This window comes from Anas platyrhynchos, chromosome 21 (assembly GCF_047663525.1).
Source record: "Anas platyrhynchos isolate ZD024472 breed Pekin duck chromosome 21, IASCAAS_PekinDuck_T2T, whole genome shotgun sequence".
Taxonomy (NCBI): domain Eukaryota; kingdom Metazoa; phylum Chordata; class Aves; order Anseriformes; family Anatidae; genus Anas; species Anas platyrhynchos.
The window spans coordinates 8685071-8703957 of NC_092607.1; the positions used below are offsets into that span (position 1 = coordinate 8685071).

At 57.6% G+C, this 18887-nt stretch overlaps 3 protein-coding genes across 3 annotated transcripts; 2 read left to right on the forward strand and 1 right to left on the reverse strand.

The window, feature by feature from the left end:
- Positions 1-1810: 1810 nt before the first annotated feature.
- On the forward strand, positions 1811-5648 carry TP53TG5 (TP53 target 5). Its single transcript, XM_072026636.1, has 7 exons — positions 1811-1841; positions 3425-3515; positions 3606-3722; positions 4389-4454; positions 4534-4670; positions 5075-5415; positions 5534-5648. The coding sequence occupies exons 3-6, from the start codon at positions 3675-3677 to the stop codon at positions 5391-5393; spliced, it is 570 nt and encodes a 189-aa protein (XP_071882737.1). The 5' UTR covers positions 1811-1841; positions 3425-3515; positions 3606-3674; the 3' UTR covers positions 5394-5415; positions 5534-5648.
- Positions 5649-6862: 1214 nt separating this feature from the next.
- LOC113845762 (neuritin-like) lies at positions 6863-10926 on the forward strand. Its single transcript, XM_027473189.3, has 4 exons — positions 6863-7014; positions 7470-7605; positions 9927-10163; positions 10238-10926. Exons 1-4 carry the CDS (start codon positions 6963-6965, stop codon positions 10260-10262), a joined length of 450 nt encoding a protein of 149 aa, XP_027328990.2. The 5' UTR covers positions 6863-6962; the 3' UTR covers positions 10263-10926.
- A 3376-nt stretch (positions 10927-14302) lies between these two features.
- SYS1 (SYS1 golgi trafficking protein) lies at positions 14303-16349 on the reverse strand. Its single transcript, XM_005023900.6, has 3 exons — positions 16027-16349; positions 15822-15889; positions 14303-15160 (listed from the first exon to the last, which is right to left on the reverse strand). The coding sequence occupies exons 1-3, from the start codon at positions 16186-16188 to the stop codon at positions 14920-14922; spliced, it is 471 nt and encodes a 156-aa protein (XP_005023957.2). The 5' UTR covers positions 16189-16349; the 3' UTR covers positions 14303-14919.
- Between the last annotated feature and the right edge of the window lie 2538 nt (positions 16350-18887).

Below are 18887 nucleotides of genomic sequence, written 5' to 3' on the forward strand. Positions count from 1 at the left end.
CCACCTTCCTCTGCTCGCCGCCGGGCAGCAGCGCCAGGGAGCCCCTCTGGAAGTGGGGCAGCACCACGGGTGTGCTGGCGATGGGCAGCAGCATGGCCCAGAGCCCCCCGGTGCCGGCTGGGTTTTGGCACCGCCGGTACGAGACCGCGGGGCAGAGCGGCCGGGAGTAGAGCAACGCGTGGGATGGTGCCGTGGGGGGCAGCCCTGGGGTGGTGGGAATATGGGCAGACAGTGGGGTGGGTGTCATGGGGACAGTCCCCGAGCCAGTGGGGGGCTGCTCCTCGCCTGTCCCCTGCGGGGAAGCCGCCCTGGGAGGGGGCTGCAGAGGGGCAGCGCTGGTGGAAGGTGGAGGTGAGGGGTTGGGGGACTCCGAGGGGTTTGGGGTGTTGGGGGGGACGCTGGCATCGTGCAGGCTGGCAGCTGCCCTGCTCGGCTCGCCCGTGCCCACTGCCAGTCCGTAATACAGCCGTGCCCTGGGGACACTGCCTGTGGGCAATGGGGTTACCGAGGGGAGCCCCCCGCCCGGCTCTGTGCCCCCAGCTGGTGCCACCGGGCTGGCAGCAGACCAGAGCCCTGGCAGGGCCCCCACCGTCCCCATCCCCATGTCCTGCCTGTCCCCGTGCTGCCCGCTCGGGGACATCCAGGCTGGGGCGTGCAGGCAGCTCCTGGCCCCGGGACAGCCTCGGGGGGGGCCCCAGCCCCTTCCGCAGGCGGTGGCGATGCCCAGGGGCTGCGGGCAGCCCCCTGCTGCCCCATCAGCCGTGCCCATCATGGAACCAGGGTCCCTCCTGTGCCCAGGGGGGGCGCATCGTGCCCACGGCTGCTGGGTGCCCGCAGGAGCCACCGGCCTCATGCTGGGTGGATGCTGGGGCGAGGGGCAGGCAGCCCTGGGCCCCCCCGGCAGCACCCAGGCTCCTGGAGCTGCTGTGGAGCCCCAGGGCCTGGGGCTGCCCGGGGCCGGCAGCGCCTTCCTCGCCGTCATCTCCCTCTTCTTCGGGGGCAGGCTGAGCCCCCCCGTGACGGTCCTGCTTTCGGCACCCTCCGGCAGCTCCGATTCTTGGGGCATTTTGTGGGGCTGCTGCGGGCAGGTCCCGGAGGCACCGCGTCACCCGTGGGGCTTGGAGAGCTGGAGCATCTAGGAGAGCACCAGGAGCGGGGTTACGGGGCTGGGAAGTGGCACAGATCCGGGAGGCTGGCAGTAATCCCCTGCTGGGGACATCGGTCACATAGCAGGGGAGCATCAGGCCCTGGGGCTGGGCTGGGCTGGCTCCGTCCCCATCTCACCGTGACAGCTCAGGGCTCCCGTGGGGGGCTTGGGGAGGGGTGGCAGGGGGCAAGGGAAGCCCCTCGTAGGGCTTGGGGCCGATGTGACCCCTAGAGGGTCAGGCAGCGGCACCGGGAGGCAGAACAGATGCAAGAGCAAGGCTGAGCCCCTTTGAAGCTGGGCTGGAGCTGCCAAAAAGCAGCAGGTTCAGCTGGTGCTGAGTGATTTCTCTGATTTTCTGAATGCCAGCCGCAGCCCCACAGCCCCGCCACCCCCACGGCTCTCCCCTTGCGCTCGGCTCCCAGCCCTGGCTGGCTGCCCACGCCGGGGAAACCACCCCGGCTCCTTTTACTTTCACGGGGGCTACACAAGCAGCAAGGGTTAGTGACAGAGCCCGGCCACTCAGGGGTGCTCTTTTCTGCCATAATCATGATTTTTTTAATTTAATTTTATTTTTTTCCCTGCACAACACCAGCTTTAAAACTCAGCTGGCTTAACAGAAATGCAGCACAGCTGGCCCCAGGCGGGTGACATCTCCGAGCTGGACGTGCCTGCGGCAGCCCCCAGCCAGCACCAGGTGGGTGCTGTGCCCTCCACAGCTGCTCTGCACGGCTGCAGGGTGAGGGCACGGCCTGGCCAGGGGCTGCGAGGGGGTTGGGGGGAGCAGGATCTCTGCCCTGGTGCCTGGGACCAGTCCCATTAGCTTGGAGCAGAGCTGTGCCAGAGCACCGTGAGGGCTGGGCAAAATGGGAAGGGGTCTGCGACCTCCCTGCTGTCTGTGGGGTTGGGGGAGGACAGGAGCTTGGCAGGGACAGCCACCCTGGGTGCCCAGATGGGTGCAAAACCACACACACCCCCCAAACCAGGCGATGCTCCCTCACCCTCCTGCTCACCTCAGCACGGCGCTGCCGAGCTCCAGGCTCTCCCCCAAAGCACTTTGCTCCCCCAAACAGCTCGGACACCCCATCACCTCCTGCCTGGAGCCCCCCGCTCCCCATTCCCTGCCCCAAACCAGAGCCCCCCGCCTTGGCCAGGAGCCGGAGCAGCCCTTACCTGCTGGGGGGAGCCAAGTGGGAGCCAGAGGGTGCACGAGCCGCCCTGTCTGCCGGGGCACGGGGGCGCACTGCGTGCGGCGGAGAAGGTCACCACGGGCCGCGTGGGAGGCTGCCTCGTGCAGCGCTCCTGCTCTCACCGCCTCCTCCCGAGGCAGCCAAGGAGGGGACGTGGGACCCTCCAGGTATGGGTTGTGGGGCTGTGACCCCCCCGAGCTGAGCCCTCAGGGTGGGAAAGGGGCTGGGGATGGAGGTGGATGGGGATGCTGGTGGGCTGCACCCGCGGCATGGTGACCCCGTGGATGCTGCCATGTGAGGACCCTTGGGGAGAGGAGGTGGCCCCGGGGACTCCTGCAAACAGCCCGTGGAGCTGGTGCTGCACCAGGGCTGGGCATCCCAGGGTGTGTCCTCGTTCCCAAAACCATCCCAGCAGCTCGGGGTCCCGACACCCACCCGGGCCCTGCTCAGCCGGCAGGGAAAGTGGGAGGAGGAGCAGCCGAAACAGCCTCCTCCAGCAGTGACATTTAAGCCACCTTCTCTGTCGCTGTGTTGTGGTTACACACGGCTGGGTGAAAACACCTTCCCCGGCCTGGCAAGGCGCTGCTCACACTCATCTGGGTACTGAGAGCCGGGGACGGCGGCGGGGAAGCACGCGGAGATGCTGATTTTGGGTGGGCGGCAGGGCCGGGGGGAAGCAGGGCTCGCCGTGGGTGCCTGCCCCGTCACCGCAGTGGGGTCAGGCAGCCCCAGCCCCAAGGAGCTGAGGGCACCGTGGGGCTGGGAGGGATGCTCGCAGCCAGGATTGCAGAGGAGGATCGCTGTGCAAGGTAGGGACAGCTGCTTGCTTCTGCCCTGCTGCTTCCCACCAGCCTCTTGGTCCCTGCACGGCTCGGTTTTCCCCCTCTCTAGGCAGGAGGGGAGGAAGGGAGAGCTTCAAATGGGAAGATGCCATCGGGGATTGAAGTGCGTGAAGCGTGCACGCGTGCTCACGTATGGACACAAACGCGATGAGGTCTCAGTTCAGCCACAACAAGGTTTTATAGCTCACCCCCCCACAAGGCAGCCTCCAAAGCTGCTGGTGGCAGTGGTTTTGTGCTCTCCTTGGCAGGTCTCCGGGTGCACTGGGCTCAGCTCCTCGCCTGAATGAAGCCCGTGGTGGTGCAGCCGTGTCCTGCTGCACACAAAACAGTGGGGCACAGGTAAATGTGGGCAAATCTCCCCCAGCGCTGTACCCGGACTGCTGGCATTGGCCCTACTCAGGTTCTCTTGCTTTGGGATGACGGGGGAAGGAACGGGATGACCCTCCACCTGCAGACCTGGCCCTGTGCCCCGTCCCTTCTGCCCTTTGGAGCTGCTCCATGCACCCGCGCTGTCCCCAGGATCTGCTCGAGGACATCCACGGGCAGGTTGGCAGCTCCCCTGTCCCCACCCCGGTGTCCCGGGCTGTCCCTGCCCAATTGCCTGGGCCCAGCTGGAGCAGGGGGGTCCTGCAGCTTTCCCATACCCCATGAAGGGAAGGGGAGCCCCACTCCCAGCCACGTCTTGAGCTGTGTCACCCGAGCTGACTCCCCATTAAGCTGTGTCCCCCATTATAGGATTGTCCCCGGTCCCCTTTGTGCAGCTGGGCGCTGAGACTGGGGCTCTGGTGTCACAGAGGCGTGAGGTCACAGCCCTTGTCCTCGCTGCCACCACCAGCTCCAAGCACAACCCAGCCCTCGTCCCCCACTGCCGCTGCCCCAGCAACTCACCCTGCGGCCCTACACTGCCATCCGAAAAAGGAGCCAGCTGCCCCACAGGAGGTACAGCCCCCCGGCACGGCACTGTGCCCCCCCCGGCCACCATCGTGGGGACATTCCTGGGCAATGCCATGGGCTGGGAGAAGCCCCTGCTGGGTTACCCAAATTACGCACCTCTGCCTTGTGGGGACAGGTCCCCGCGTCCCCAGGGAGTGCAAGCCTGCGGTGCTGCTTGCCGGGACGAGCTCGATACCACCCCATCCCTAACCCCAGTCCTAACCCTAACCCCTAGCCCTAACCCTAACCTTGTCTTGTCCTTGACTTTCCCTCTCCCAGGCTGGAGACATGGGGGACCAGCCCCGTCCACTGGGCAGCAGGGATCCAAAAAGCCACCTCCGCAAGGTGAGGGTCCCTGCGGCGGGGCTGCGTGGGGGGCTGCGGTGCTCGGAGGGGTGCTCACCCTGCCCGCCCCGCTCCGCAGGTGCTGAAGGAGCTGTCGCTGCTCAGGCTGCTGAAGCGCACGAACCGCAGGATCCTGCGGCTGCACGCCGTGGCCGTGCAGTGCTGGCACTCGCTGGCGGCACAGGGGCTGCCCGGCCTCCTGCCGCTCCCTCCCAGGTAGGTCGGGGGGCAAAGGGGGCCCCGCGCCCCCAGCCCTGCTTGGCTGCCACGCGAAGGCACAGATTTGGAGGGGTGAGGAAGAGCTAAAGGGGGATGAACTGCGGGGATGCGAATCAGGGGTGGGTTTGGGGTGGGCGGGGAGGGTGCTGGATTCAGCCATACCGGAGGTCTGGGCTCAGGGCCAGCCTGGGGTGCACCAAAACACCCCGCTCCCTGCACCCCATGGGCACTGCAGCCCGTGGTGGCCCGGCACAGGCACTTCCCTGTGCTCCAGAGCCTCTCCCTCTGTGCTCCGTCCCTGCGGGCTGTTTGATGGGACCGCGCTGAGCCATGCCCTGGGGCTGTCTGGGCTGCCCAGGGCAGGACAAACGCGCCCTTCTTCTTCTTGGATTTGGGCGCAGGATGTGCCACCTCACACCAAAGCCACAGGAGGTCACGGAGGAGGCCGTTGGCAGCCCAGCAACCAACACCACCAGCAGCAAGGATGTGCCCATGGACCCCGAGACGGGGACCCCGCCAGGGGATCCCCAGCCGCTCGCCAAGGACCAGGGGGCTGGCGAGGCCAAGAAGGACTTGCTGGGGACCCTGCCCCAGCGCTTCCACTTGCCGGCCCCCAAAGTGCTCTGCCGGCCGTCGGCCCAGCGCTGGGTCAAACCCTGCTGCACCCGCTCCTGCAGCGAGAGCCTGGAGCACACGCTCACCATCCGCTACCCGCAGTGAGGGCGAGGCGCCGCTGCCATCGGTACGAACCCCAAGGTGCAGCATGCCCTGCTGGCTGGGCAGGAGTCTTTCCACCTCGGGGACCCCTGTTAAGGCCCAGCTCGTTAGCAAGGTGGTTGTGCTGCTGGCTTTCCTTCCAGGGCTGCCGGAGGTTCGGGGCTGGGAGGAGCAGGAGGTGAGCTCCCGAGAGGAGATCTGTGGGGTGAGCCCTTGTGCTGTGAATAAAGGGAGTGAGCTGCATCTCCCTGACCCAGACTTTCTGCCCGGGAGTTGTGTTTGGTTTGGCGTCCCGCCGTGTTTGCCGCTTGGTGGGTTCCACTTTGGATTCGAGGGGATGGAGACGTCGGGGGTGATGCCTGCGTGCAGAGGGGCTGGAAATCTTTCCTCCGTGCACCCCATCACCAGGCACCTGGAAAAGCAATGCCCCTGCTGGGCTCAGGGACCAGCAGTCCCCAGGATGCCTGGCTGGGGTCAGGAGCCTCACACAGTCAGAGGTAGCAGCTGCAGGGCTCTGCTCCCCTGGGTTTCCTTCTGGGGAGCACGGCAGCATTTTCCCACCAGCCTCGCAGGTCAAAGCCCAGCTATCCCCATCTCTCCAGCCTGGAGAAGGAGAGAAAATCCTCACCCATCTCCTGTGCGAGGAGGTGGTGGGCTGATCCTCCGGCAGGATCAATGGAGGGGCAGAGCTGCCACCGGGCTGTGAGCTGGGACGTGCCCAGGCCCCAGAGCGGTGTCACCAAAGCAGCCAGGAAACTGCTGCCACTGGGGTAAAGAAAAGCCACTCACTGGCCAGGAGCCAGGGCAGGGCTGTAAGGATGCAAACAGCCGCACGATCCCCTCCAGGACATTGCCGAGATGGGAACTGCCGGTGCCAGGATCAGCAGAGAAAACTTTATAGCTGCAGGGGCCGAAATTTCGGGCTTTGAACCCACACGCACTCAGGTCTCTGTTTAACGTTTGGCCTTGCGAAATTACAAGGGGCTGCCCGGATTGCGGCTGCTGCAGGGCGGCGGCGACCTCCTCATGCCCTGGGGCCGAGAACTGGGAGCTGCAGCCCCGGGGGACACGGGGCAAGGGGGGATTTTGGGGACTGCCTCGGCAGCGAGGGGGGCGAGCCCAGCAGGGAGCACCCGGAGCGCACGGGGCGGGGGCGCGGAGAGCGGCTGGGGAGGGATGGAGAGAGGGGAGGAGAGAAGGATGGAGGGATGGAGGGAAGGAGGGGACGGGTTTCGGGATCCGGGAAAGGGGCAGGGCGACCCCAGCCGGGGGCTGTGCGGAACCAGCCGGGGGAGGTCCGAAAGGGCCGGGCTGGGGGCTGGGGGATGCCTCCCCCCCCCCCAGGCTCTGCCCCGGCAGCCGCGCAGATCCGGGGGGCGCTGCCCTAGGGGTGCGCCGAGGAGCCGGGCTGCCCCCCCTCCAGGTGCTCATTAGCGGCGGTCCGGCCCCCTCATTAATTACCCGTGGTCAAAGCCGCTAATTAGCTGCGGCCGGAGCTGGGGCGGGGAGCGCTGGCGGCCATGGGGGGCACCGGCACGGGATTAAGATTAGGATTAGGATTGGGGTTGCGGGATGGGGCAGCGGCGGGGCACGGCCGTGCTGCTCGTCCTGCTCATCGCCCTGGGTAAGGCTGCGACCCCCGGCGGGTGGTGGGGGCTGCCCCGGCTGGGGTGCGGGTGCTGGAGCCGGGGAGGTGCTGCCCGGGCTGGGTTTGGGGGCTCTGGGCAGGGGCAGGGTCCCGTGCTGGTGTGTGGGGGGATGCTGGTGGGGGTCCCCTGCCTCTTCTCCGTGTCGTTGCCCTGTGGCTTTTCTCTGGGGGCTCCTCGCTGGCTGCACCCCCCTATTCCTGTCCTCAGCTTGAGCAGGGCAGGCAGAGAGGGAGGCACCCAGGCTGCCCCCCACATCATTTCTCTGAGCACCCCCTAAAACAGGCAGGACTGGGAAACAAGCGATGGGTGTGTGGTTTGCATGCCCCCCGCTCAGAAAGGGGAGCTTGCCCTGCCCTGGTGGCCCCAGGAGGGAGGTGGGCACCGTCCCCAAAGGTCTCTGAGCTCGCTCTGTCCCCTCGGGGGCTGGCAGGGCACCGGGCGCTGGGCACGGCATGCACAGATGTCTACCGAGGCTTCTCGGACTGCGTCCTGAAACTGGGGGAGAACATGGCCACGTACAAGGAGGAGGAGAGCATCGAGCCCCAGGGGCTGCACCGGGTCTGTGGGTGAGTACGGCCCCGTGCCGGGACCCCCTGTGTGTTCCACCCTCTGGGGATGGTCTCTGGGGGGGTGGGATGGGGCCCTGGACCCTCATGGGCTCTCCAGCAGCGCTGGGAGGGCAGGGGCTGGGTGACTGGGGGCACACATCCAGCACCCCTCCGTGCTGCTGTGGGCCTGGATCCCTCCGTGCAAGCACCCTGCTGCCCTCCGACCCCAAACATGGGGAGAGCTCCCTGCTTCCATCCACCTCCGGGCAGAGTCTGCATCCCCAGCCCTTAAAAATAGCTCCAGCCCCCAGGACTTGTGCCGTGACCCCCCTGCAGGTGTGGGGCTGGCAGGGCTTGACCTGGATCCCCAAGTGTTTGGATGGAGGTGCCAGGACCTGGCTGCGGGAGGCAGGCTGCCCCCAGCTAGGTGCTGCAGCCCCAGGCGGGCTCGCTGCCTCCCTCCCTTCCCAACCCATCATCTTTCGGGCTGGAATTGCCACCTGCCCCTGGTATTTTGCATGACTGCAGTGCTGGGAGGGCGTTAACTGTAGGAGACCCAGAATAGTAATGAAAGAGGTAAAAGAACCGAGAATTAGCTACCCTCAGTGCTTTCATTTCTAATTATTCGCTTTGGGAATGTGTTCCCCTGACAGAAACCCTGCTGATGGGGAGCTGGCTGTGTCCTGCTCCTCCTTGCTTCCCTCTCCTCCAGACCACCTAGCTTAGGATGAAATGCCTCCCTGGGATGCAGTGGGAGAGGGGGCTGAAATGAGAACTGCTTTTCCTAGGCTGTGGTGTGAGCGGCTCCTTGGTATCAGAAAGCAGCCGTGTGTGGGGCTCAGCATGTGCTTGGGGGGCTGCCGGAGGCGTGATCGCTCTCTGCTGAAACTCACAGCATGAAATGAAGTGTAAGAGGTTTTCAAGAGGCTCTGGGGCACTAAATAGGAAAGAACAGGACCTGGGAATTGGGGCTTGGGATGGGACCTTCCTGGACAAGCCGACTCCTTGCGCTGGTCCTGGTGGGCAGGTGGCGGTGCGTGGCAAGCTGGGCTTGCTGCGGCTGGAGGAAAAAGCTGATGTCCCATTATCCTGCCGGGAAATATTTCTGAATGACGGCCTTTAACCCCTACCCTCCTCAGCTGCTGTCTGCCCGCCCATGGAAGGCACCGTGCTCCCCTCCCCGGGATCGTGGGTCGGGAATGGGGATGAGAGGTGTCAGTGGTGTCGGCACCTCGGCTCTGCGTGCGCGGTACTTCCCTGCCTGACCACAACCTGAACAGATGGAGGCTGTGAAGGGTGAAGGACCAGGGACTGTGAATCCTGCTGAAAGCAGAAGGAGGCTGGAGCTGCTTCCCCCAGCCACATTTTGCCCAAATATTTAAGCCAGGCTAAACCCTCTCCTGGCAGAGCTGCCCGGGGCAGCGGCAGCAGCTCGGGAGCGAACACGAGGGGTTGCCTGGGTTGGCACTGGGCTCTCATTATCTCAGGATATTTATTCTGCCACAGTGACTCTGTTTAATGAACTCGATCACAGCTGGCATTTTGACGTAAGCCTGGTAAGAAAACTAAATAAAGGAAGTGCTCCTGCCTGCCTGGACGAAGGTGTCATCTCCGGCACGGGGTCCCAGATAAGAAGGAGATCTGGGAAAGGAGAAAGCCCGGAGAGGTCTGGGCAGAAGCAGTGGGGTCAGGCCTGCAGGCTGCTGGCACCCGCTGCACCTTTTCTAGACCCGTGCCTATTTTGTGTTTCTGTTTCTGGAGCTCCTCAGAAGTCTCTTGCCATTGAACGGCTTCTGTTTGTGCAGGACAATACTGAGATAAGTAGAGGTGTCTAATGAGAACACAACTCCCCAGCCTCTGCTGATGTGTTATTTATAAATCCGTGAGAGGCTGCAGGAGCCGTTGTTCCCCTCTCCGTGCCTGTGTTTTGCCCTGCGTCAGCCTGAAGGAAGCCCTAAATGAAGTGTGCTGGGCCTTTGACCGCGGTTTCAGATGCTCAGGGTGCTCAGTGCTGAAAGGAAACACGTTGAAAAATAATGGGTTTTACTGACTTGCAAGGGAAAAAAATAATGTCAGTGATGTTTGGAATTTTAGCCAGGATGCTCTGAGGGACTGCGGAGGGGATGGGTGATGGTGTGGGGAAGGAGGGAAGCAGTGAAGGGCTGTAGGGCCAGGCTCCTCGCGTGGCTCCTGCCCAGCTGTGGGGTGAGAACAGCTCCACAACTTGGTCAGAGATCCTGAGGCTGCAGCTTGCAGGGCCGGCACCGGGCAGCGAGGCTCTGCCTGGCTCCTGGGCCTCACCACACAGAGGGACTGACGGCGATGTCTCCGGGCTGCAGGTACTGGGATGAATTTCACATCTGTGCCCTGACCGTGCTCTGGGAGTGCCAGAAGGAAGCAGCGGCTGTCTGGGAGATGCTGAGGAGGGAGTCCCAGAAGGTCAAGTTTCGAGGCAGTTTGTTTGACCTCTGCAGCCCCAGCACGGCCCAGAGCTCTGCCTGGACCCAGGTTCCCAAACTTTCTGTCCTCGGCATCCCCCTCATCGTCACTTGGCTGAACTCAGGACCCGCAGCTCTGTAAGTACCGCAGCAGAGGTGGGGGCAGCGCATCGTGGCACCTTTCTGATTATTTTCTGCTCCAAACCCTTGAGGACTGCAATGTGTGGTGCTCAGTGAACGCTCAGCGCTGTCCTGTATCTGAGACATGGAAGAGCTCGGCAGCGTCTTGTGGGTTTTTGTTCCTCTGTAATTTGGGATAATGCTTGTCCCCCTTTTGCCTCAAGGCGCAGGCGCGGCTCTGGCTGCCTGCAGAATTTGTGGACTGTACACGTGGGATGGAGGACTTGGGGAAAAATGGGAAATCGGTTGTGAAAGCTGAATTCTTTTGCACTCTTCTATGGTTATTGGATGGAAACCTGTTTGTGTAGCTGCCTGCTTCCACCAGATCAACTCCTCCGATTTTTGACTTAGGCACTGAAAATTAGATGGGAATTTTCACACTGGCATTTGTGAGGTGCTGGGGATGGTGTATGTCCTGCCACCAGCATAGAGGTACTGGCCATCTGTCTCTGAGGACACTTTGAAAACCCACTAAAGAATAATCACAGGTGCATGACTTCTTCACTAGCACACATCTGGACTCCTGAGTAACTCCTGTATTATGTGTAAATCCCTTTTCTAAGGAAATGGAAAGGCAAAAGTACTTGTGAGGAGAAGCTACCTTTTAAAAATGTATTTATGGTAACTCTTGCTTTACAGCTTTTCCCAATGGTACCTGTAAGCAGCTCTGTGGGTAACTCTGTGTAATTCCAGAGAATTAAATCTTGTTGTACAGGCTGAAGCTATTTGTCCTGCATCTTGTTTGAAAGCAGTCCCTTCCAGCTTCCTTCGCAACTGTGGTACAAGCATAAAAAGTGTTTTCGACAGAGGGGTGCTTGCGTGTGACTCCTGGGTGTGCTGTGAAAGCTGTTACAGGGCAGTGTGAGGCAGCTGTGCTGTAAGGATGCTGATGAAGCTCTGTGCCCTGCCCTACTGCACAGGGTTACGGGAGCTGGAGGCACAGCACGGGGCTGTTACCTGTCCCTGTGAAGGGCTGGGGCCAGCCCCTCGCTAAGAAGAGCACTGTGAGCCTTGCTGGGTCTTCCTGCTGCTCCAGTGTGCTCCCCATATGGTGCTGCTGCTCCTGAATGGGGAAAGGTCTGGTTTCATCATGCCCTAAATTAGGGCTCAACAGCTGGATGTGGCTGTGAACTACATGCCCTAATTAAGGGACCCAGCTGCGTCTTTCATCAGACCTGAATTGTCAGTGTTTGACTAAGAGGATGTTTTGGTCTGACTCCCCTAAGCACATCACTTTGGCTGTTTGCACAGACTGGCCACTTACCAAGGCACTTGTGTTCTCTGTAAGGGAATGGTGGTTCAGGGCTCCTTAACAACAGCTCACATTCCTCTCCGGGCACTCCTGGGCTCTTACCTGCTCTATCACCTCTCCTTCCTCTCCAGGAGGGAAGGAATGGATGGAGGCACATTCCAAGCAGTAAGTTGGTGAGGAGCAGCTGCTGTTCAGCCAGCACTTCAGCACAGGGTTAAACAGGCTGTCTGCAGCCACCTCTTATGGACTCAGCATCGCTGGCACAGAGCCTGATGATTCGTAGGGGAGAAAGCCTCAGTCCAGGCTCTGCAGTGGTCTGGTTTAGCCTGTTTCGGTTTCCTTTCTGTTCTGCTCCAACAACGTATGTTGCTTGATCCACTCTCCCCCCATTACCTTTTTTCCAGCCTGTTGTTTGCATCGGGGGAAAGCTGAGGCAGTGAGTATTGCATGCAGCCAAGGCTGGAGTCTTTTGAATCCAGAAACTGCACCTGATTCATCTTTAGGGTAGGTGTTTAATGCCTTTAGGGTAACAAATAAGCCTGTCAGAATTACCCTTCCTTAACTTCTCTTTGGTTTTTGGCACCTTCTCTTAAAATTTTGTACTTTTAAATGGCTTTGGAGGGGGAAAAATGTAGAAGTTGCAGCAGAGATCTCAAAGAACCCAGAGAGCTTTTTGCAAACCTTGGGTGCGGATAGCTAGCAGATACTACCACTGTCTCTAAGAAGAGCAGGTGTTGGGGAAAATCTTCCCTGAAAGCAAAATCAACTCCACTGCACACACACAAAAAAATTCATTAAGAAACAAAGACCATCTGCCACCATTCAGGTATGGAGCAGCAGAATTTTTTAAAGCCAAAGGTGCTGTGGAGACCTGACAATGCACACAAGTGATAATTAGGTTTCACAATATGGGAGTGACTAATTTCAGAGGTTTTCTCCTTAATTAGTACGTAATTTTTCGCAGAACTTCCCCTATGATTAGGACAGCTATGGTATATTTCCTTTATAAAAATAAAAAGCAGTGTACAGATTGATCCCTCAAAGGGAGCCTGCTTAAAGCAAGCACCTCTAACCCTGCAGCGTGCTTGGATGTCCCACGGCCTTGGTGTTGGATCCAGGTTTGTCGAGTCATCTTGTGTCCTTGCTCTGCCCAAGTGTCCCCAGACACAATGCTGCACTGAAACTTCGGATCCCCCTGCAAGGATGCCTGTGAAAAGCAGTCGAAGCATATCTTATGCACACAAAGTAAGGAGATAAGTGTTCCTTGGTCTGGAGTCTTCATCCCTGTTCCTCCAGGGGAACAAAGCTAGCACCTCTTTAACAGTCTCACAGCAACCCTGGGATCTGCTGTCTGTTCTCCTTTAAGGGATGGGACTAGTGTGACTTCTCTCCTTTACATGTGCTCACTTATATTCACTCACCCAGTCCTCTGCTCCACAGTTGCCTGGAGATCATTCCTAAGGAGCACTGGGATTTGGTGTGGTATTCAGCCTTGAACTAAACCTGCAAACCTTCCCTGCACAGGGCTGGGACATTCCTTCTCAATACTAACAACAAAAAGCAGTAGAGGACAAAATGACCCTGAAAGAGTCTGAAAATACAACGGATGGTAGCGAGCCAGTGTTCGGCAGCCCCAAGGCAGAGCATGCTCTGTGCTGTGTGCCGTGACCGTTTGCATGGGTCTCGTTTCTGAAGGAGATACTGGCACCTACTGGAAGACCAAGCACCAGTTTGTTCATGTCTGGGCTGAATGGGACTGGAAGGAAGGCAAGTATCCTCATATGGGAGAAACCAGCAGGTTTTAAGGAGGGAAAAAGTGTCTTGCTGAGCTCACAGCAGGGTTAGAGGGGAAGTAGTAAGAAACTACCTCAGGGGGGCCCTCCAGAAAGTTTTGGCTCCTGTAAAGAAAAACTTCTGTAAACTTTTTGCTCTGAAAAACTGCTGCTATACTCATGATGGGACTAAAACCGGGCTTAAAGGGGGTTTGGTTAGCAACAGGGGGACTAAGACTGAGTTTAAATGGGGTTTAGTTAGCAGTAGGTACTGGTGAAATCTCAGACTACAAAAAGTTCTGCCTAAACACATGCAGCCATCAATCCTTCCTTCTCTGCTGCAACCCCCCAAAATACTTAATGTCAGCATTTTACCCCGCCTGAATCCATAGTATCTGGATAGAGCACAAATAGAAACAGTTTCTCACCAGTAATAAAAGTCAAAAGAGCAACTTTGAAGAGAGTTTATCAACCTCAAATCATCCCATCAACTCTCAACAAACTAAATTAGCAAATAATTTACACAAATTGGCATTTACAAACATCGACATACAAAGGAAAGTTACTGCAGCAAGAAGCTGCACAGGAGAACAGTCTTTCTTTAGGACTTGCTTTGCCCTCTTCTGGGATCTCACAAGCAAAACAGCCCTTAGCAGGCCGCACACGAGATGCAGGTCTGCCCTTTGGCTGTAAGGTTTTTGTTTGTGGTAGCCCAACAGGTGAGATTTTTGGAAGCATCTCTAACTGACCGTGCATCCTAACACTTTGAGAACCAAGTAGAGGTTTCTTACTTGAATAAATGGTACCTCAACCAGACTGCCTATGCTGCTAGATTTTTGAGGCCTGACAGGAAGACCCAGGCAACCAGGAAGGGTAGTGTGGCTATAGAAACTTCTGCAGATTTCCCCCAAAACAGCCCCAGCCCAGGACTAAGCATGTGGAGGCCCCGGGCTGCTGACACGCTTTCTGAAGCAAGCATTATGCTGCCTGATTTGCCCAGATACTTCTGTTGCCACAATGCAGACATTCATGGTATTTCTTGCAGTGCTTAGCTTCCCAGTAACACGCTCGCAGCAACATAACACCTTTATTATTACAAAAGATTTCTTCAGCAAACTGCTGTCTGACATCTCTATGTATTAAACATGGAAACAGCAAACAAACCCATCTAAGATTATAGGTTATTTAGGGTCTCAGCTGGTGATTCACATTAAGTACAGTTATGTTCTCTTTCCCCCATCCATTCACTTCTTTCCAACGAAAGCACATGCGAATCACAACCTGGTAGCAGCAGCTCCTGGCCCCGCTCTCACTGTGCCAGCTCCTGCAAGATGAGCTGACCACTATAATACCCATACAGGGACCTCTCACATTTGCTTAATTCCAGGTGCTCCTCACGCATGAAGATTTGCTACTTGCTTTTTAACAGTCTCATGAATGAAGAGCTTAAGAGCACACTTGCCATACAGTCATTAATGCTTTGTGTTAATAAAATAAACATCTGCTCCTCCCTGCTGTCTGATGATGACAGAGGAGATGCTCACACTCACGCAGTCACCAAGATCTTAAAAAAAAAAAAAAAAAAAGTCTAAACAGACCTGCTGTGCTTCTTCAGTGATGACTTTCAGGCATTAGATGTACTTGTGCTGGAAACAATGATGCAATGCGGCACGTTGTTGCCAGAGCAAGTTTATACGTTGGATTTGGGAGCAGAATTCAGTGGGATTTCTCTGAGTTCTATCCTCATGCAGAGGTACTCCCCAATCGCAGCCATGAGCGCTGTGCACACGATGTGCACCAGCCACCACGTCAGAGTTGAGGGAAAGTGCGAGTTATAAATCCAGCAGCCCAGAAGATGGAAGAAGTGAACGGTGACTGTGAAATCCAGGCACTGCTTTCCTCTTCGGATGAAGTACAGCAACCCCAGAGCACTGCAAAGTAAAGACAGATGAATAAACATCATGCTGCACTGTGCCCGTGGAAAAGGGGATATGGCAAGATCTAGTAGGAATTGTTGGTGCTAGTTATCAAGACGTTTTAGGACTTCTTAACTGTTTTAAGGATAGGTTGTTCTTCACATTGCTCACGGACGCTGTAGCAAGATTTAAATGGCTTACAGCACTTTAATTATATGACAGCAGGCAAATGAGTTTTTAGTTTAAGAATTCCTGCCTGGCTCTCTGTGCTATCTCCCCCAGTAATCTCTGCCTAGTGGCAGGCACAAAGTACAGTACAGCTTACAGACCAGTGTTTGCTGAGACTCATTAATTCTAACGTTCAGTAAAATCTCTCACGGGACCAAGACTCATTTTTGGAGTGGGAAACTGAGGCAGTAAAGTGAGATGACTTATCGGGGATCAGGACAAGTCACCTTCAGAGCCAGCGGCTCCCAGCTGGCCTCCTCTCCAGACCAGAGGCACGGGGAATAACCTGACCTCAAGGGACGTGCACTGGGCTTCCAGGAGGTGTGAGAGCGGCGGTGGCCACGCTGAATTCTCACAGAGCTCAATGTTATGAAGGAGTAAGCACAAGACACGGGGACTGCTGGCGTAACGGGCGCGCTACGCCTGCCCCAGTGCCTCGCTGACTTACCAGGTGAGCGCGTTGAGGATGAAAGCCATCATGGAGAGCCTCCCGGGCGGGGTTGAGAAGCCTAAAATCTGCACAGCATCGTTAGTAAGAGACCACAGCGCCCACCGCAGCCAGCCTCACCCCACGGGCACTGCCCCGCGCCCGCTACGCCCCGTACGGTTCCCCCCGAGGTGGGGGTGTGGGGACGGGACAGCCCCTTCCTCACCTCGTCGCTGAAGACCTGGTGCAGGGAGGGCCGGGTGCTGCCCAGGGCGCCGAGGAGGGCGAGCCAGAGGCCGAGCGAGCTGTAGTAGGCGGCCTGCAGCAGCACCATCTGCGCCACGATCAGCGCCGGGTCCCACACGTAGCTGCGGAACTGCGCCGCCATCTCACGGCGGATGGGGCCGCGGGGCGGCGGCGGGCAGCGCCCCGCAGCGGGCGGGAGGACCCGGGGTGGGGGCCCCGGGGGGGGCTGCTCCTTGCCCGGCCTCGTGGGCTCTGCTCGAGGGGCTCTGAGGCACGGGGGGAGCTGCCCGGCAGCGATCCTTGCCTGCTCTTTCCCCCAGCCCGCTGCCCGCCCGTCCCTGTTTCAGCATGTGGCCCTGGCGCAGTAGATGTGTGCGCTGGCAGCACCTTTGTGGCTCAAGGCTGCTCGTGTGGGCTTGTTTTTTGGGAGGGTTTCCGCCGTTAATCGGTGTTTTCTTCTTTGTATGCCTCACACAAGGAGTCCCTCCTGCTCTGCTGTGCCCGCTCTGTCACCCGCTTCTGGCTGCCGAAGCTCATTTTTGGGGTCTGAAGGGCGCTGCCCTGCCCACATGGCTCCTGGCATGAGAGCCATCGCTGCCCGCACGCCCTTGTCCCCAAGGCTTCGGGACAGCAGAGCCGTCCAGAGGTAAGATTTTGGTGGAGGAGGGCAATAGGCAGCTGCAGAGACCCCAAAGGCTCCAAAAACGAGGAGGAGGCTGAAGGAGGAAGGCAGCTTCATGGGAGGCGGTGGGCGAGCATCAGTCATGGGCGTGGAATATTTCTGGCTCTGGGAACTCAGATAACGATCTCTGCTGTTCTCTCGTGACATTTTTTCCACTTCCCAGTAAGGGAAGTTCCACACGCTGCCTTGCCGCGTGTTCCTCCTTGTTCTGTGGATGTCGCTGTGCCGATGCACGTTTGACATGCTTCCTTCCCTGTTCCCGGGCCTGTTGCTCCTAGGAAGGATTGTGCAAGGCTGCACGCTGCGGACGTGGGCTGTGACTGCTGAGTTTTCACAGGGGCCTTCGGAGAATTTGTCTCTGCTGAAACGTGCCAACCTTAGCGAGTGTAAAAGTGAACATGGGAAAATCCCGGGCCTTATCAAAGCTGCCTGCTGGCAGCACATTGCTGAGCATGAATTGTGAGACTCGACACATCCTCTGGTACTTCTTGGTAGAAATTGGTTTCCTTTCCTGAAGTCTGCTGCGCTTGCCTCTCTGAGATGTGCAAGCCGTCACATAGATACTAACTTTCACTTCCCTGGTTCCTTTTTAAGCTTTGTAGGACTAAATTTCCTTTGCCAGCAAAAATTCTGGTTGTTTAGTCAGAGCTGACTAAAACTCCATGCTTGTGTAACAGAAGTCCTGGCAGGGCTGTTGGTGTAATTGCTGGGTATCTTTCCACAGCCTCAGTCATCAGCAAAAATATTCCTGCTTGATGCGATAGCCCCTGGGAGCACACGATACGAGATAGTGTTTTGGGAGGTACCTGCTTGAATTCCTTGCAGATTTGAGTGTCCTCCCTGCTTGGTTGCTGCCCCATACTTGAAGCTGTCAGTGTGGCAGCAGGCACGTCAGAGCCATGTGTTCAGATTTCCTCCTGCCCTGCAGCGGGAACAGTCCCACGGCACAAAGCTCTGTGCTCTGTCCTGGGGGTCAGCTGCAGCCCATCTCACAATATCCTGGATGACACACTATGTGGTTGTGTTTGCTCATCTCCCAAGTCCAGCTTTTCCTCCTCCCCAAGCTGCCCCTGCTTACAGGGCCGTGTCCTCCTCCTGGAAGAGGAGATCTCACCAAGGGGAGTCTCGCTTCGCGCCTCTTTTCTGCAGGAATGGTTAAAGTGGACCTGGAAAGGAAAAGTTTGGGGGAAGTAAGTGCATTTTCAATTTTCATTTTCTTCTTCTTAGATGAAACGAAAGTCGCACACAGCTGTGGAAGAACGATATGTTAAGGGGGAAAGGGATGTCGAAGCACAGAGGTTATGCTTTCTAGCTTACCACAGTACATGTTGCTTGTCTGGCTTCTGATTAGGATGCCCTTTGCTAACCAGCTGACTGTTTTGTGCGTGACACCTGTGTGTCACGAAGAGCAGCAGGTGGAAGAAGAAATGGCGATATGCCCAGGACACAGCAGATGCCCTGAGAGTGTCCCCGGATCACATGTAACTTCACCATCAGGGGGATGGAATAAGAATGCCCTATTTAGCCAGGGATTCTTTCCATAAGAAACGGCTGTGTGGGACAGTATTGTTTTGCCTTCTCAGGAATCATTTCCTAAAACAGGAAGTTATTTGTTTAGATCATCTACATTTTACTAACTGACGGACAAAGGGCAGGGCTGCTATCTGAACTGATCCTTGTTGGGGTTCATTTACCCCTTGGAAAGTAGGGTGTTTTTAAAACTCTACCTAAGGTTTCTCAGTGCTTGAGAAAATATCTTTTTCCTGCCCAATGCAGTAGCATTTGTGATCTAGAATTGTCATATGGCCTCAGGATTATCTAGACATTTCTTCATATGCCGTATAAAAATGCAATTCCCCTCTCTCCAAATGCAGTCGGACACTGCATTCTACTTCCAGCGTGTTTGTGTCATGTATTGGGAACTGGCAGGCATTTCTGTTTATTTTCAATGTAAGAGTTAGTTAACTGCTCACTAAGGAACGCGGGGTTAGGAACAATTGTGGCCAGCCTACGTTATTTCTCTGCCAACTAATTTTAAATGGAGAAGGGAACCGATACACCTTGAATGTGAGCATTCACTGCCTGGAACAAATATGAGGCGTTGCGTGTGTTTTTTTTTTCTTTTTTTCTTTTTTTTTTTTCTTTCTGCTTCCCTCACT

What these genes read in the sequence shown, in the direction of transcription:
- SYS1 (XM_005023900.6), bottom strand. Translation starts at nt 16,188, where the DNA reads ATGGCGGCGCAGTTCCGCAGCTACGTGTGGGACCCGGCGCTGATCGTG. An exon ending in ACCAGGTCTTCAGCGACGAG is followed by an intron (nt 15,890 to 16,026) that starts GTGAGGAAGGGG and finishes GATGCTGTGCAG; the next exon opens with ATTTTAGGCTTCTCAACCCC. An exon ending in ATCCTCAACGCGCTCACCTG is followed by an intron (nt 15,161 to 15,821) that starts GTAAGTCAGCGA and finishes TTTACTTTGCAG; the next exon opens with TGCTCTGGGGTTGCTGTACT.
- LOC113845762 (XM_027473189.3), top strand. Translation starts at nt 6,963, where the DNA reads ATGGGGCAGCGGCGGGGCACGGCCGTGCTGCTCGTCCTGCTCATCGCC. An exon ending in CGTCCTGCTCATCGCCCTGG is followed by an intron (nt 7,015 to 7,469) that starts GTAAGGCTGCGA and finishes GGGGGCTGGCAG; the next exon opens with GGCACCGGGCGCTGGGCACG. An exon ending in AACTCAGGACCCGCAGCTCT is followed by an intron (nt 10,164 to 10,237) that starts GTAAGTACCGCA and finishes CAAACCCTTGAG; the next exon opens with GACTGCAATGTGTGGTGCTC.
- TP53TG5 (XM_072026636.1), top strand. Translation starts at nt 3,675, where the DNA reads ATGCACCCGCGCTGTCCCCAGGATCTGCTCGAGGACATCCACGGGCAG. An exon ending in TCGAGGACATCCACGGGCAG is followed by an intron (nt 3,723 to 4,388) that starts GTTGGCAGCTCC and finishes TCCCTCTCCCAG; the next exon opens with GCTGGAGACATGGGGGACCA. An exon ending in CTCCTGCCGCTCCCTCCCAG is followed by an intron (nt 4,671 to 5,074) that starts GTAGGTCGGGGG and finishes ATTTGGGCGCAG; the next exon opens with GATGTGCCACCTCACACCAA.